The sequence below is a fragment of the Sipha flava genome, unplaced genomic scaffold (assembly GCF_003268045.1).
Source record: "Sipha flava isolate LNK unplaced genomic scaffold, YSA_version1 48_pilon_pilon, whole genome shotgun sequence".
NCBI lineage: Eukaryota > Metazoa > Arthropoda > Insecta > Hemiptera > Aphididae > Sipha > Sipha flava.
In genome coordinates this window covers 2,101,995-2,121,515 of record NW_020273306.1, presented here as the reverse complement: position 1 = coordinate 2,121,515, position 19,521 = coordinate 2,101,995, and the positions used below count along the sequence as shown (strand labels likewise).

The 19,521-nt window shown below is 32.0% G+C and overlaps 1 protein-coding gene across 1 annotated transcript; it reads left to right on the top strand.

Moving 5' to 3' along the window:
* Positions 1–313: 313 nt before the first annotated feature.
* LOC112690127 (venom protease-like) lies at positions 314–2,293 on the top strand. Its single transcript, XM_025564058.1, has 7 exons — positions 314–449; positions 547–663; positions 788–929; positions 995–1,161; positions 1,302–1,418; positions 1,536–1,672; positions 1,744–2,293. The coding sequence occupies exons 1-7, from the start codon at positions 380–382 to the stop codon at positions 1,906–1,908; spliced, it is 915 nt and encodes a 304-aa protein (XP_025419843.1). The 5' UTR covers positions 314–379; the 3' UTR covers positions 1,909–2,293.
* The last annotated feature ends 17,228 nt before the right edge of the window (positions 2,294–19,521 follow it).

Here is a 19,521-nt window from a genome sequence, read left to right as displayed (position 1 = left end):
TCGCTAAAAAAATTAGTATAAGTGATCTACGTATTCTACGTAAACAATTAGAAATCTAAATAATAAATTACGTTTGTTCTATAGCACGATGAATGAATATCCCCATTAACAAGGCATTAGTGTTATCACTCAACACTTTATGAATGAATAATACTAATTGTAATTATATGTGACGTATTTACCCAGAAAAGGAAATGATTGATGTATAAATAATCATATTTCCGGTAAGAAGTGTCTAGTGATATGAGCACACTGAATATATTTAAACATTGAACATGATTCAATATCGATCAGATTCCACTTAATCACTGAATTGTATGGTAGCATACGAAAAATTAATTAATTGTTTGTTTTATTATATTTGATTGACTATATTAAAATGATTAGTTCAATAATTTTATTTTGCTTATTACCAATTATTGGAGCGGCGCTTGCACAAACTACCCTTGGTGAGTCTGAAACAACAATTATATTAATTACAATTTTAATTGTAAACAAAAGTTGAATTTTATAATATAATAATTAACCTTTTTTTTATAATTTCAGATACATCAAACCTAGTAGAAAATGATATAGTTTTCGCCGCACAAAGCACGTGCGTTCGAAGTTTCAACAAAAAACAACGGAGTAAACGGGTTGTAGGAGGAACAGAATCTCACTTAGGTTAGACATCAGAGAATGTATTAAATTTACCATTATCATAAACTTTTAGACTTTAAATATTCTATTTAATCGATTAAAGTGAAGTGAAATAAACGATATTATGGAGTATTTATGGTTTTTTTAGGTGATTGGCCTTGGATAGTAGCTCTTGGATACCAAAGTTCTGATGATAGTATTACAAAGTGGCAATGTGCTGGTACGTTAATAACAAATAAACACGTGCTGACTGCTGCTCATTGCGTTGTCGATCTTGGAAATTCAAAACTGTTAGTAATCATCAGCGTTTTACTTTTTTTAATTATGCATATTAACATTATGACGTATGATGTAGGATTACGGCACGCTTAGGTGAATTGGATTTCAATGAAGCCATCAGGGACGGATCAAAGACATTGGATGTTCCGATTAAACGAATAATAATTAACACGGATTTCGACCCGATTACAATAACCAATGATATTGCGCTATTGGTATTAAGTGAAAGTGTTTCATTTACAGGTATATCTAACAAATATATTTATGGTTTTATTATCCTAGTCTTAGTATTTTTAATTTGGTTATAAAGTATTACTTATTTATATTACGGTGTTTTTATAAAATTTAGTTTCATTTACACTTTCATTTAATGATGATTTTAGAATATATCAGACCGATATGCTTGCCAACAACATTGCAGGGTTGGGATAATGTTAACTTCGATGGTACTAGCTTGATTGTTATCGGTTGGGGCCGTACTAACAATGATAAATACTCAGGTAATAATAAATTATAAATAGTTGTCTTTTGACAAGACGAAATTTTCTCTGCTACGGGTTTTGTCAATATGTTTTAATGATAAAATATCATATATTAATTTTTATATGATCTTTCAGAAATACCAACTTCTCTGAGGGAAGTTAAAGTCCCATTAATAACTTTAGGCAAATGTAGAGCAGCGTATATCGACCAAATAAATGTGATTGACTCCACTATTATATGTGCTGGAGCAGAAGGAAAAGACGCTTGCCAGGTATTTTTACTAAATACTTGATGCTTTTTGTTCAGCGAACTGTTTTAACTTTTGTTTTCGATTAATTTTAGGGCGATTCTGGAGGCCCGCTAATGTTCCAAGAAAACGATCAATATTATTTGATGGGCGTAGTTTCATATGGACCTAAAGAGTGTGGGAAATCAGGTCGGCCTGGAGTGTATACCAGAGTGACATCCTTTAGCGATTGGATACTAAAAAAAATAAAAGAACCCTAAAGATTTTTGTAGATATTTTATGATTCGAACAAATCTATGAATTTCTTGACTCTTTTACCATGCGACCGATGCAAAATGTCCATTATCTCCAGTACGGCCTAGTTACGGGGTATTAGAATGATTGGCCGTCGTCTTCATAAGTTGAATCATCTCTTGTCATGTATGCGTGTCGTAATGTCATATATGGTGGAATACCATTTTGAGTAACTTTTAAAAGATGAGCAAAGAATATACGTATGAAGGATTATTATTACGGACTGGATTATTTAAGAAGTAATGAAAACTATGAGATTGAAAATGATTATTTTAGTTTTATCTTGAGTAACATTTAGTTTTATAAGAAATATCTTTGTATAACCATATAATCATGTCAATTTATGTATAATACGAGAATATTATGTACTACGTATAATCATGGAATTCAATATTTATTCAAAGAAATTAATAGTTTACTAAAATTTGAACTTTTTCAAATGTTGATATTTTATTGTTTTAAAATAGTTAATAATTGTATTTATATAATAAAAAATCATACATTTTCTTTAATTTTATACCCAAATTATTCACGTGAATAAATGAGTACTATCGATGTTTGTGTATATTTTGGGAAGTACCATATGAAAGTGTTGTGACATCATACAAATATTAGTAAGATTATGCTCATAATAATCAATCGAAACATCATAAACTAACTGCTTTTAAGAAGGGTAAATTATACTACTATACTGTCTATACTTGAACATATGAACGTATGACGTCCGAAGAAATGAGTGCATACAACATAATTTGCATTAATCAAACAGAAATGATATTTTTTAATAATTTATCCAAAATAATTATAATGATAAAAATAGTTTATTCAGCTCAGGATTATATGCTTATAAACTTATATATATACAATTCAGATAATTTTACTGAGTTGATACCCTTCTCTTTAAAAAAGCTTGTAATTATGAGGGAAAAATCTTAAAATTTTAATTGAAATAATAATTTTTTTTTTCTTATGTACAATTAAATTGCTTATTAATTATTTAAATAAAAATAATATCATGATGGATATAACAATAAACATAATTACAATAAAATCAATGCAATGGTAATAATAATATAATAAATAACATGATTATAGAAGTCCCATGAATATTATAACCCCATTTTTTAAATTTAAATTAAATCAATACAAATAAAACAATTTTTATTGAAATAAAGTTCAATAAATGTAAAGTGATTTGTTGCGAGCTATTGGTTAATTGTACACAATAGTTATTATCGTATAGTACAATAGTATAAATATTTATATTATATTAATTTTATTAAGAATCAAAAATTCTAACATGTCTACAATTATTGTATGGTTTTTATTTTAAATTTCTAAACATAAGTTTAAAAAACATTATGTTCCCATTGTATTCGTTTGTTCAACCATCAGTTACCAGTGCATTAGTGTATAAATGTACATATATTTATATATAAAAAAGAATAGGCCTTTTTTTATGTTCCAATTTTGTGACGACATTATTTAACATTTTTCCAATTTTTTTTTTTTCACAGATTGGTTACAAATACATTCTTGAGTGACCCAATTTTTTATTTTTTATTGTTGGAGGGGAGCGAGAGGGGGAATTGTATATTTATGTTTCATTGTTGTGACGACACTATTTACAATTTTTATAATATAAAATATATACATAATATTATAGACATCGATGTGTAGAAAAGGCGATAAGCAATAAGGCAATAACGAAAAACCACGGGAAACAGATTTTTATAAAAAATATTTAGTTGCCCTGAATTGTTATTTATTTTGCAAAAGTTAAGATAATCAAATTTGATGCAATATTTATAACAATGATATATTTATATCAAATTGAGAACCATGTGAACAATCTTTTTACTTTTTCATAATTGTATTTATTTAATATTTTTTTTCTGCAACTTTGAACAATAATAGGCCCCCTAGCCAAAGGCCCGTGGCATTTGCACACATGTATGACATGCCATTGTTTACAACGATAATAAACAAAACGCAAAGATAGACTTTAACTTATTGTGGTATACATATGGAAAATAATTGTTTCTTGCATGGACAATAATATGTAACTTTTTTATAAAGTTGAAAAACCTGACCATTTATATGTTTATACACCACAAAATAAAACTCTGAATGTGGTATACTAAGAGGTTAACTATCAATACTGAGATTAAAGCTAAGTGCGAAGTTACCTTTAGCACGTTTAAAATGCACATGATCGTTGGATTGAGAAACCGGCGCTTACATTGAGCATACCACAAAAATATTTTTGGACAAATTCTACTGTCACCTTGGCTAGGCTTGGTCAACTGCGGAATCAAGTAAATGGAATACATTAGTTGCAAATCGAGTCAGCGAAATTCACACATTGACAGGGCGTTAGGAGTGGGAACATGTAATATTGAACAGCTGATGTATTATCACTAGGATATCATAAAATGAATCAAGAAACAACATGCTACAGTAGCACGGTCCTAAATGGTTAGAAATAAAAATGAATTTAAATGTTCAACAGCATAAACCGCAAAGTCGGAACGTATAAATGATATTCAAAATAAAGCGAAAATTATGCATATAAACGTATACTCATTAGAATAAAAATGGGTGCGTCATATAATATCGACATATATTATGTCCGTCAAGTTGGCACCGGCACATTATGCTAGAGTTATGTAAATGGTATCAAAAAGTTTGCTAGGAATTTGCTAGATTTTGCTAGGGCATTTTTGGATTTTGCTAGGGCCCCTAAACTTTGATAATCCGCAAACAAATATGCCGGTGCTATCTTTGTGGGCGCACCGGCACTATGTTCGATTTAAAAAAAAAATATGTCAAATTATTCAGCTGAATTTGCTAGATTTTGCTAGGGCATTTTTGGAATTTGCTAGGGCTCCTGTCGTCCAAGGGGGAGGTTCCAAATTTGGCATCAGCACCGGCACGTTGTCCGATCTTAAAAAAAAATATGTCAAATTATTCAGCTGAATTTGCTAGATTTTGCTAGGGCATTTTTGGAATTTGCTAGGAGGTTTAAATCGGGGTACATATTTTTAAATATTTCTATTTGGCTAGGAGCTTTTAAAAATATCTTTTTGACTGTAGATATTAATTTACCTACTTTTATCAATTTAGATCGTATGGTTTCTGCTATTCCGTACTAAACACGTTAAATGGATTATTTTGGAGGAAAAGCATTTAATTTGTTGAAATATGTAGGAAAAATGGAATTATTAAAAAATATGTAAAATCATGTACTTATGGCAAAATATGTAAAAATTTGTAAAATAAAATATAATTAATTTCAATGGAAACCCTTTGAAACAAATTTATCACTAATTTAAATTAATTTATCAAATCACAGAAAAAATATGTATTTACATATAAATCCGAGCCCTAGTGATTAATGTATGCAGTTATTAGGTAGATTATACTATGTATAATACGGAGTTCGTTACTACTCATAGTAATCACATATTAACATCACATTTGTAACTTCACTCAACCTAGCGTTAATCATCCGTATTCCTTTCTATGTAGTCAATAGGCACTTATTTGTAATTTCTCAACTATCAGTGTGACAACTATGCATCTACTATGCTATAGGATTTTGACTATATATATATATTTTATCATATACATTGTATATGCCTACAACGGAATCATACTTCTCCCATTTTAAGTTTCTGATTTTTTACAAATATTTCAGTTCTATAACGAAATAAAGATATATTAACAGTACATTTTAATATTGAATATATTTTACAAATTTTTTATGTGTAATTTACAAATGGTTGAATATAAACTAGGATATGTGGAGTTATATATTTTTGTTCCGACACTTTTCTTGTTTTTTTTTGAAGATCGTCGTGTAATTCCCATTCATTTTTGCTCCTTATATATACTATATAATGTCTAACAGTTCTTTTTATATCAGTTATTTTATTTCCAATAAATCCGACGATTCCCAATAAATTGTACCTTAAAAATGATCATCAATTTTAATTAAGTTAAATACTCGTTTTAAAATATACATTGATTTTATGATTAATTTTGTTTATAATTAGAATTTACAAGTAAAGCAATTATCTAGAAATAAATTCATTTTATTAATTTTAATTATGTAAAATAGGTATTAAAATCTTACTTGCATCTGTTTATTGTTAAATTTATGGGGATTGATGCTAATGTACAATTTTCTTGTCCATAGTATCCCATAAGGTCTATTTCAATAAAAATATTTGGCTCTGTTACATACTCTATTTGTACGTTTTTTGTACAAATATTACAGACATCATCATTTTGAGAATAGTATTTATTTAATTCATTTTCTAATGATTCCCTTGTAAATCCATTTTTTACAATGACTTGCATATTGGGGCTGAGTAAATCTATAGGATTTTTTTTTATTGGACACTTAGAGCATTTAATTATTTTTATGATTGACGATACTTTAAATCGTTTCAGTAGATTTTGAATGTTACATTGAGCATCAAAACATTGAATTCCACAAACTGAATTACTTGAAACTTCTAATAAACCATATAATTTTAATAGTTCATATCTTTTTCTATATTCTGATTTAAATGCACCATGAATGGCTATTGACTTACAAAATTTGAAAAGCTCATTTTGTGAATTTTCGATATAATTTAAGTTTAGGGGCCCTAGAAAAATCCAAAATTGCCCTAGCAAATTCAGCTGATTGATTTGATATATTTTTTTTTTAAATCGGACAACGTGCCGGTGCTGATGCCAAATTTGGAACCTCCCCCTTGGACGACAGGAGCCCTAGCAAATTCTAAAAATGCCCTAGCAAAATCTAGCAAATTCGGCTGAATAATTTGACATGTTTTTTTAAGATCGGACAACGTGCCGGTGTTGATGCCAAATTTGGAATCTCCCCTTGGACGACAGGAGCCCTAGCAAATTCCAAAAAATGCCCTAGTAAAATCTAGCAAATTCAGCTGAATAATTTGACATATTTTTTTTTTGAAATCGAACATAGTGCCGGTGCGCCCACAAAGATAGCATCGGCATATTTGTTTGCGGATTTTCAAAGTTTAGGGGCCCTGGCAAAATCTAGCAAATTCCTAGCAAATTTTTGATATCATTTATATAACTCTAGCATAATGTGCCGATGCCAACTTGACGGACATATATATATTCGTTGTTGAATAAGTTATCGAGAGTTGTTGCGTATTCATTATTATACAAGGATATTTAATTATCTAAACGTAATAATCGTTAATAAACAATCATTAGTAAAATTGATACAAGGCATACATTTTTCATCGGAAATTAAAGTTTTAAAAAATAAATATTTAAATTGCAGTATCGTTTCCGTAAAATTAACATATGATGAGTTCTATTCATTAATGGTTCAAATAAAGGCATATTTAAATTCATGACCAATTATTATCAATGATTCATACCACGTGACATATCCGTCCTTACTTCTGACACACAATGTAAAAATTACATTTAGAATCCTAACCTTAACCCTTATTTTGTTTTTTCGAAAACCGGAACCAGAACCAGAACCTTTTAATGCAATTATTAAGAATCGGAACTATAAAAATTAAAAGTTCCCAATCCCTGTCGTATCTATATAATAAAGGATTTTTTATTGTCATTAATGGTATTATGTGTAAATACTTCCAATGAACATAACATTTTTCATTGGATATGTTATTTATTAATATCATTATATAGAGAAGAATATTCTCAAATCTTTTCAATTGTGATTATTTTTTAAGTTTTTATTGAAAATTCAATATTAAATTTAAACTTGAATAATTATTCTTGTAGTACTACTATTATAATCATGTATAAAATATACCTACATATCTATTCTATATATTACACTCCAAAGCTTATAGTCGTTATATTTGGAAACTAGGTTGAAGAATGACATTCATTATATGTTTAAATGTACTTGTAATTATAAATTTAATAAATGTGAAGTTTTTGGAGGATTGAGAATCAATGTAAGAGATTTTGGTATAAAATGATGTATCATATAATGATAAAATAACAAATTTATTACCGATGATATAAAACATTTATCAATGTGTATTGTTATCCTGTGAATTAATAACTTTTCGGTTAAAAAATTATACAGTCATTAAAAATTCACATGGTACCCTAGTATTAGCTTTTACTAGTATATGTCTAAATTACAAGTCATCATAAAGTTCCCTGTTACTATATTATAATTAGAGATCAGATTAATATTATCTTAAAATCCTTAAAATATGTATTTATGTCGTTTAAAAAAAGCAATATATTCTCAAAATATTCTTTGAAAATACCAAATTTATGATGCTTTATGTCTTTAAAAATACAAATATTCTTTCAATATTCTATAAAAAAAAATTATTTTAATTAATTGGTTTAAATTTATCAATTACTAAATATTGTTATTAATTCGATTTACAATAAAATGTTTGAAAAAAAAATTGTTTTAATACAAATTTTAACCGTACGTAGATTACTCCTAATATCTAATGATCAATTTTTAGAAAAACCTAGAAGGATATAAAAATAACTCATATTGTAAATATTATAATTATTGATCCGTATTATTAAAATGCCGATATACATGCAAGGATGTCATCGTATGATGTAATGGGTATTATAAATTATTTTTTTCTAAAAAAATATTCATAAAAATAAAAATGTTTATAAAATATTATCAAATATTCTCTAACGTATTAAATATTACCAAACCCCTAAAATATGCTCTTTTTATACAAAATAAATTATTTATTTATTTTTTTTAATTCTGTGTTTCATGAACCGTTAAGATATCTCACTCCCATTTAACTACATAGGCTAGAAACAAAATGTAAAATCATAGAAATCCGACCTCTAATGACTAATATTGTGCCTCGATCTATTTATCTCGTGTCTATATGAAATAATATATCAAATATTTTAACAATAATTTTCATAGTGGTTTTTTTTATATATTTATGTAATAAATAGTTATCATTATTTCTACTTTTTTCGGATATGTCTTTGAAACATGTTATTTATTACATCGACTGCAGTGTTATAATTATCTGTATCGCAATATACAACCATTAATATTGAAGCAGCTGAATCAAACGCACAAGTGTTACTTATTGTTTTTCCTAAGTTCTTAACCAACAACTTTTTAACTCCTCAGCCCGATAATCAATTTTTAAAATAGGTTAAGTATTAAATATTTTTTAATTATTTATTCGAATATGAGGAATTGGATGGCAAGAATAAAAAGGATGAAAAGGCAAGGATGTATGTCGGGATGGTCTTAGTAGCCAAATTTACCGAAGAAGAAGATGAGGAATTGGATTAGACCGTAGCTTGTTTTTATTAGTTAATTTTTTTATTCCAATTTTAAATGTTTTTATTTTCTTTGATCAATTCATCAACAAATAGATCATCAGAACATGCTCAACATAAAGTAACTGTTTCACTAGTCATGACTAAAATGAAAACGATTATCAACATAAAGTTATTATTTTTGTAAAACAACACCAAAAATAGTCAACGTCCGGTAGGTATACACATGTACTGGGTAATTCATCATCTTCTTTCCGGAACCGCTGAAGCTATGAGTATAAAATTTGAACAATAGTTTTATTTTATGATGTATACACCCTCTAAGATAGGATTTTTCTAAGTTCAACGATTAAAGGAGATAAAAAGGTTAAAAGGGATAAACATGAAAAAATTGCCTAGCCGAAACCACTTAAACTATGAGTTTGAAAATTAGTGATTTAGATGCAAAAAAATCCCTTAGAAAGGATATTTCAAAATTCAATCACTAGAGTAGTTAATAGGGTGAAAAGGGGTAAAAATTAAAAAATTCTTATATATATATAAAAGAACAGACCTTTTCTATGTTCCAATTTTCTACGATATTATTAAATATTTTTCCAATTTTTTTTCACAGAGTGGTTAAAAATACCTTCCTAAATGTCACTATGTCACCCAATTTTTATTTTTATTTTTTGTTGGAGGGGAGGGAGAGGATAAATGGTTTTTTAGCCTACCATTTAAATAATTTAACAGTTTTTAAAAACAGGCTTCTGGCCCACCTCCATCATCAGTTCACTCACCGCCACCACCTACAGTTCACCCACAGGTACACGTTGCCCACCCTCACCCTTTGCCACCACACCACCCTTAAACCACCACACCCGCCGCCGCCACACCCTCAGTCAACCATATATCCACTGTTGGGGACAAATGTCGTGCAAGGATCGCGGCATATTGGCCTCCTGCAAACTTGGTCGATAACATGATCGATTTCTTGAGAGGGGGTAGTTAGCTGTGCTGTTTTCCGATGGCTAGCCTGCTGCCCGCTCCCAGGACCGGTCTGTCGTTGGTCGTCTGCACGTTCATCATCACCGTCGTGTGCTTGTGTTCATGTGTTTTACGTAGCCGTCTAGGCAAAATAGCATATCCACCATTTTTTGTACCGGTGTACAGGTGCCGAATCAACATTTTTCATTCGCATGTGACAGCGGCGCCCTCTACATACGCGGCAAGAAACCTTCCGACTGTTGCGACAGGTTGGCCATCGACCATATCGTCACCCAACTTCAATTTTGCGTTGGTATTACCAGGTCGTACATCGTTATCAATTTGTTATTTATTATTGTTATTCTTTCATTATTATTAATTATTATTATTTCTGGCGACCATATGTGGTCGACTCACTTAGTCTATAAGTTCATAAAATATATTGTCTTCTGTCTTACAATCATTTAATATAATTTTCAATTGTTATATTTATTATTTAATACTTTAGTTGGTTGCCCCACCTTCCTTCCACATCACTTCCAAACCTAACCATACAGTCCACTCTTTCTCTCATTTTCTTAGGTTTCTTTCCATTATTTTACGATCGGAATCGGATTCTTTGTCGGACGCCGTTCCGTGCGTATAAGCGATAGCCCATTCGATCGTCGGTTCTGGTGTACAACCGTTAACTACCGTACATCCACTAATATTTTTTCCTATTTGCAACCAACCTGCGCTCTAACAGAGATACAATGATAATAAATTTATTTTACACCGCCGATATCTCAATTACTCAATCTGATAACGGATAACAAATTTATTTATTTATTTATGTCCACACTCTGTGACATGAGGATGGTTTTGGGCACATGAAACACGACAACGAGTACAACGTCTCGCGCCATTTTCAACACGCCGGCTAATCCGCCCTTGTGGCGGCCGCACAGGTCGTCGGCGATGAACTGTCAATTCTTATCACACGCGGGGCCGCCCACGGCGGATACGTGACGAATCTTACTGTCTAAATCTAATTATCTTTCAAAATATTGAAATTAACATAATTTTTAATTTAATTTTAAATCATAAAAGACACAAGATAATGGTAAAAAACTGATAAGATACAATTTAAGCGTAAAAGTGCGTAGTACCGCACGTCTCGTCCTACAGTGATGCTGAATAACATTTGTATACCCACTCAGAAAACTAAAACTAAAGTAAGTTCTCGGTCTTTAAAATATCTTGGTACAATAACTAAAAGTGGCTGTATGATAGTTTTTATAAACAGTGACTGTTTTTCTGACCTTGCATTTTACTTGGTAAATTAAAAAATGTTTGGATTACTGATAGCTATGATGATTTAAAAAATCTGACCAGAACTGTTAAAATGCGCGAAGCATCAAAAGAGATACAGATCCTAATACTTTAAAAAAAATGTATATTGAATATTGCGTTGACTAAATATCTGCCTCACCACTTACGAGACCCATGAACCGCTACTGTCAAAAATACTTCTGAAAGTGATTTAAGTTACAACACCTATTAGTTTATTTGTAGAGAATAATATTTCAAAGTGAACCTCATAGGGGTTTTTCATTATTCCAAATCAATAGTTCTCTATGATAAATACAAAAAAGCATTTATTTACTTTTTTAAATCATTGTAACTTTTATTCTAATAAATATTTTTCAAAATGTGTATGAGATTCACTCAAAAATATTATTCTTTATTGAACAGAGGTGGATAGGCTCGCCGGGATATTGGGACTTTTAAGGTGAGCCTCTACATATTTTGACGAAATGGGCCGATACGCTCGTTATAGTGAAAAATATTGTCATTATTATAAATTTAAAATATAAATTGCATCAATCCATTTTGAATTTAATTACGAGTTACTACTTTAATATGGTGTAGCCATATGGATTACTTGGAAGTTGAAAAAAATTAGTAACATATAACAAAAAAAAAAAAACCTTTATAGGAAAAAAAAGAACAACACAAACAAAAAACTCCGCAAAAACAAAGTAAAAAATAAAAAATAAAAAAATAAGTAAACAGTATAAGAATTATGAATATTTTGATGAAAAAAAATAAATGTTCTGGATAACGATGTCTTCCATCTACTACCGATTAAATATGGGATTACCCATATGGTCTCTGTGGCGTTACTACCGACTTCGGATTTAATAGCACTTCGGAGAGGGTCGGTACGATCGCTCCCCCAACCTCGCTCAACCTCTCTAGGTACAGAACGGCGTTTGAGGAGTTCTTTCACCCCTCAACGCTGACGTGTTCGATCTCCACGCGCCCAAAATCATGGTCTCTCGACACTTCCACAGTCTGAGACATGTGGATGGTTTTGGGCACAGGAAGAACGACTTTGGGTGTGATCTCACGCGAAACTGGATAGTCTATCCTTCTGGTGGCTGCACAAATCTTCGGCACTGAACCGCCGATTTTGATCCCACGACGGGGCCGCCCAGGGCGGTAAAGTGATCACCGCGTCGGAAGTCACTCCGAACAGCACCGCGAAGCTGTCGCCGACCCGAAACTCAATCTAGTGGGTGACTATGAGCTCCGCGGCCTTCTGGCAGGCCAACTGTATTTTGGACGGGTCTTTGACCATGGCAATCACCTTTCGGCACGTGCGCGCCAGCCGAACGGTCAGGCGGCTAATACCACAAAACGGGTCGACGACCGTGCCGAAAGCGCACCTCCGGGCCACGTGCACGGTCAACACATCCGGGCACGTGGACACCGAGAAGTGCAACTTGTCGGCAACAGGTCGTCACTAGAATTACCAAGCGACTGGTTTCGCCACGGCGTTGAGGGGGGAACACGTGTCCCGATGTCCTTGGGCAGTGATCAGCGGTTTTGGCGGCTTCAACGCGGTGGAACCATCGGAGGGGCCAGACGGTAACGTATACTGGGGAAACTGAAGGTGGAAGAGGTCTCTCCGGCCGTCACGACCGCGTCTTCCTCAAGCTTATCTTCGGCATTGGTACGCGTCATATGGTCCCTTATGGTTCTCAGCTAATATTTTAATGAAAAACTTCCCAACTTCACGGGGCAGCGTCAGGTGTTCCATTCCGGTGAACGTTCTGCGGTCACCGGTGGCCCGTCCGTCTGAACACCGACGTCCGCGTACTTTTTTCCCTCAGTATCTTGGTCCTCGAAGCACCGGTATCTTAGTCCCCAGAGCATCGACGCTCCGTCTGGGAATACCAGTCCCAGGAGGGGGCATGCGGTATTCCGACGGTGGTTTAGTGACCAGATCGCTCTCTGTTGTCGACGTCGGTGTGGCTTGCAATTCTTCGTTTTCGTACCAGTAATGGATAGAGTGACGGGGGCCTGTTGGCCACCACCGTACCCTCGCAGTTGCTTGCTGACGATCGAAATAAACCCGCTACTTTGGAACCGGTTTTGACACCGGAACCACCCACTCCTGCGGACCCCTGAGGTTCCGAAGCCCCTGAGGAGGTAACAATACTTGACTGATAGTAACTCATATTTGTGGTTTGCAAGTGATTTCCTTCACTATCCTACTACTAACCCTACTGGCAGGGGATTTTTGATCAAGGTTTTCCTTTTTTCCTTCCCCTAGGGCGGCTGTCACCTGAGGATGAAGAACCCGCCCTACCATTTGTTGAGAACCGCTTTGTCAGCCCTCAATTCGTCGACCTATCCAACATGGGAGACCCTGTTGGTTGTTATCTACCGTTGGCATAGCTCTCGGAACTGTTGAGGGACGCAAGCCCCCCCACCACGTCAAGGTGGGTCCTCGCGGGGGGGTTAGTCAAAACGTCACACTGGATGAGAATCATACCCAACCCTACGAACGAGGCAGGGAAAGACAATATTTTTTTTTCTAAACCTCTATAAGGGGTAACCGCGAGTGCTGTCTCGAACTTGCCTCAAAGAAATTTGTGACATTAAAAGAATAAATTATAGTGACCCGCCACCCGAAGCATTACCTCATCGACGTATACAGGTAGCCGGCTTATTGCCGGTTTTTAAGAGAAAAAAAATCCCACCGTATTCTGGTTACCTACACATGGTGTTAAAAAAATGACGTTAAATTTAAGTCTAAGAATAATGGTTTCGTACTTTAACTGATGTTGCTTAAATTAAATGGAATTTATTGTAAAATATTCGGCAAAAAATAAATTATGTTTTATAATAGAAAAACTAGAACTAAATTTTCGTGCAAAAATTATTATGATAATATATATATAACAGCTAAAATTGACTACAAAAGTACAAATCATAAATAATTATAACTGTCTGTGAAAAATATACAAGATTCCAGGAAAACATATTCATGAGACTAATTAGACTAATTAGAATAATTACAATATAAAATAAAAAATTTGATTTATGTTTATTTAACTATTTATTAAATATACCTACACGTTTTGTTAAGATGAGGTCCATTAGTAGGCATCTCCTTAAATGCAGGTCTGCACGTTTACTAGTAAACCAGAATGAAAATAGTTAAAGAAAAAGAATTGTATCTGGCAATTGTCAATAATTAATTTAAGAATAAAGTTTATAAAATTTAAATTAATAAATAATAATAAATAATAAATTATAATAATTATATAAATAATAATAATAATAAATAAAAAGTAAATTTTTCAAAAATTACAAAAGAAATTGTTTATCTTCATTTGACCCTAAAATAACAGTTTTCTAAAAATAATTTTTTTTTTAAAAATTTCATAGTGTAGGATTGAAAGGGTTGGAAAAGGGTTAAGTTGTTTGCGCCAGAACCGCTCCTACGATTATGGTGGTCGGCGGCTCTGACTTGCATAGTAAAGGACCCAGTAATCGTTATCGCAGGTCGAATTATATAAATAAAACAAAAAGGTAAATAAAAAAACAGATAAATGATAAGGCTAATAATAATATACACAAAGATAAGAAATAATATAAAAAATAAACGGATATCACCAGACACCGAATGGCCCACTTGACATCCACGGATGATGGCAATACTCTGTCTGCACCACGATAAAGATAATAGAAGAAATATAGCCGACAACCGGTGAAAATCCTCGAACCACGGTGGCGTGTCAATTACACACGCGCGCAGATAATGGCGCACTACGCCCGGCACTGGCGGTAATCGCGACGCGCTAGACACGCAAAATACAGCCGCGGTGACGCACACGATACAGTGCCGCAACTATCGGGTGTGCAAGGTGTGCATTGCACATCGGCCCCCAAAACGTTATAGGAGACACACACGATGTATTATTATGGATTTGGTTGTAGACATTTTAACTGAAGTAAATTGATAAATATAAAAAACAGATTTATCATATTATTAAATATTTATAATCAAATAACATACCCAACAATTAACTCGCTGCCAATGACCAAATGCAATACCATTGATTATAAATACTATTGTATTACTGAAGCACTTATAATCCTATGGCAATACTAATTTTTAGAACAGAAATAGCAGAAAATAATGCAGGTCATTTAAAATTAAAGATCCACTAGACTATCTTCCATAATATAAACACCGATTAACACGTTTTATTTATAGTAGGCAAATACTTTTTTGAAAAAATATTTAAGATTCAAATTCAGATTTACGTACCAGCTCCGTAGTGTGTAGTCGGGGCACTGACACAATAACGATAAAAAAAATAAAAAAATATAAGCGCGCAATTCCCGGACGCCACGGCAATAGCAAGCCACTGGCGTGCCACCGCCGAACAACGCGACACAACGGAAACGCGTATATATGTCCACAAAACGTTACACGACGAACACGCGTACATACGGCCCGCGAGACGCTACTTAACGAACACGTGTATGTCCGTTTTACCACGTCGTATCCGCATGGACGAAATCACTGGCGCACAAAATCCGTGACCGTGGTAAATATCAAATAACGGCCGAACGCGAATAACAGCAACCAAAACGATCGTCGCCACGAACGGCAGACGTGCGTCACGGACGAACGATTTCACTCCGTGTAATTCCGCGCTTGGCGACCAATGCGAAAAGATCACGCGGAGGCGTAGTGTATCGCGTGAGTGCACGTAAAAAACAAAACGGAACCGTAAAGGCCGAGTAGCAGACCGGTCACCACGACTGCCCCGAGATGTAGATGGGGGGAGGAGTGTCAAGAAAATTCTCGAAAATTCGAGACGTTCATGGAACGGCACGCTATGGCGCGAAAATTCAAACCGTTGTGGTATTTGATCAAAAGTTCTTACCTGGTAGAAATATCTGCCCGACGGATTTCTGCATAGACTATCATCAACGACTAGCGAATCCGCTATTTGAAAAGTCGACAAATCGACCTCTGATCAGCGATATTGGGAAAATAGTTAAATGATAAATTAAAATCGTTTAAATTTGAAACTTTAAAATATTAATGAAACTTATGATGGCTTCAGAAAAGATTAGATGGAAATTGTATGTGTTTACTTACAACTCCGTTGTTGATATGACAAATATTTCGTATAAACTATTGTTAGATTGAAAAATTAAATTTTAAAACGTTATAGCAACGCGTATTGTTAATAGCTAGAGCAAGGACTTTCATGTATTTGCATATTTTTTCTGGTTAACTATATCGTATGCTTGGTAAGTATAAAATACATTTCATAACATTTATAATGAAATACTCAATATTTTTATAATAATTGTGAATTGATTTGAGTATGAGTTCAGGTTTTTTGATAGCTAGTTAATACTTGTATGTATCATTTTAAATTTTTTCCAGTAATTTTCTTTAGCGTAAAAGAACTAATATTATGTGTGCAATTTTTTATTTTTCCAAATCAGAAAATTTCAACTTTAAACTAAGTTAAGTTAATTTTTTTTTTCAAAGTTAACTTTTAACTTAACGAGTTAACCGAAAAAATATAAGTAACTTTAAATGTAACTTAACTTTATTTATTATTTTAAAATAACTTAACGAGTTAAAAAAAAAATCGTTAACTTGCCCAGCCTTGGTTTTTATCACCGTATTCTGAATTAAATTCTTTCAAGTACTCTTTAAATTGTCGTTGGGGAAGCGCAAATGATCGATCGTAATTTACTGTTTTTATGAATACATGCATAACGTGCTTTATCGATAATACTTGGTGACCGCAGAAATTTTCCTAGGGAGGGACAAGGCTTATGAAATATAAAATAATATCCGAAAATAAAGGTCTTAAAAATGTTCATAGCTGAGACATGTGTGTAATAAAAGTTTGAAAACTGACTAATACAGTCATGCATACCTTTTTAATTTAAGCAAATTTAAGTAAGGGGTAAATTTCCCCCTTATAATAAATTAGGAGAGGCAGTGCCCCCTCTGATTTTAACATTTCTTGTTTTAAAATAAGTACAAAACAGCTGGTTATAGCTATTATTATACAATTTTTTTTTTAAATCTTAACTTTCAATTTTTGTTTAACCAACATAATGTTAGAAAATGAATAATTTTATATAATATATAGGTAGGAAAACGGCATTTAACATTCTCTCCGGTGGGCCTCTGTAATTTTGGTCAAATAAGATTACTTAGATTTTTTTGTTTTTAATTTTATGTGCCTATCTTATATTCTAAAAATAAAATAAAAAATATTGCCTTGTAACATGATGTTCAAGCCTGGATTATGATGATTTGGGACCCTAGGCCAAACAATTTTAAAGGCCCATAACCATAATCAAAATATTGATGACCCACATATAAATATATTTCAAAACCAAATAAAAATTACATTCTAATTTATAAATGTATTTCTTGCTTTTTTTAATACAAAAAATAAAAATTTTATTTATATAAATAATTTTTTCTTTCTTTTTGGGAAGCAAACCCTTTAATTATATCATCGGTATTAATTACCTCTTAAAAATTACTCTTTAAACACAAAATCATACAACTATATACTATTTTATACTTGTTTTTTATACGAGCTAAAAAAAAAAAAAAAGAGTTAAAAAACGAAAAAACCAACTATCCACCAGGGGCCTACTATTATTATCAATCCGTTGTAGGCCTGGGGCTATGATCCCCTCTGCCCTTACCCATAATCCGGGATTGAATATAGTTTATTATTATTACATTGAAAAGTATAATAAGTATGAAACATAATTATTTATATAATGCATAAAATTAATTATTGATTATTTTTAATTGGTTTAACAAGTATTATAAAAATTACAATATGAAATCATTAATATATGATTTTTTTCGTTGTTAGAATTTATATCGGTTATTTATGGCAATATTAGATACTTAAAATTATTATAATTAATTACTTACACAGCACTTTTAATCAATATTTTATTAATTTTGCTTAATTTTGCTATATTAACATATTATATAAATATTATTCACATAAAGGTAAACAGAGTTGAAGGTTAAGTTATCACATATAAAGTCAAAACGATAATTTTGTGATTTCGTTTAAAATGCAATATACATAGTATATTGGTTATGCTACAGAAGGTTTTTAAGAATTAAATAATTGTGATTTAAATGTAACGACACGTCTTGTAAAAACTGTAAATGTTGCAAATAAATTGGAGTGGATTATCTCTTGCAGATTATTGGTCAAATCAGAATTACATAAACATATATATGGGTAGGAGTAGGTAACTATTAAATTAATATTTAGGTATAAGGTATAACTATGTCTTACAGATGGCAATTAATATTTCACAAAATAAATTTACAATTTTATTTATATACCTACTCAAATTTACCGACTAATTAAAATATCAGTTTAAATAAATCATGATATTGGTGTCGGATTCTAAGTAGGCATTATAATTTATTATGAAACGCATCAGTTTTATCAAAATGTGAACTTTGGTTTAGACGGTCAAAATTATGTTTATCGTGATTAAAATTTAGCTTTAACATCTTATAAAATAGTATTATATCTTTTATTGTTGAATTAGTTGTGGATGTAATTTTTCGTATTATTTATTTATAAATATTAACCATTTTCTATGCTTATTCTTTTTGGTTGGAGTATTATTCCACCATTGATAGTTTAACGAAGCATTAAACTGTTTCAGACCACCAACTTTTGGTCTATTTCTATTCTTTGTTAGTCGATATGCAAGCCTAGATTCATTAATTCATTCCTACAGTAATTTTCGAATATTTCTTTGTCTTTAGTTTGATCCGTATCACCCTATAACCATAATTCTAAACTGTAAATAACGGAACGTAATATTAACAGCATCCGTGATATGAACTTAAAGTTGTCGGCAAGTTTTATGGGTCCACTCTGGAAAGCAAAACTCCTACAACTTCTGATGTTTTTTTT

Coding starts and splice junctions, on each gene's coding strand:
- LOC112690127 (XM_025564058.1), top strand. CDS start 380: ATGATTAGTTCAATAATTTTATTTTGCTTATTACCAATTATTGGAGCG. Junction 664..787: donor AGGAACAGAATCTCACTTAG/GTTAGACATCAG, acceptor TGGTTTTTTTAG/GTGATTGGCCTTGGATAGTA. Junction 1,162..1,301: donor TGAAAGTGTTTCATTTACAG/GTATATCTAACA, acceptor TGATGATTTTAG/AATATATCAGACCGATATGC.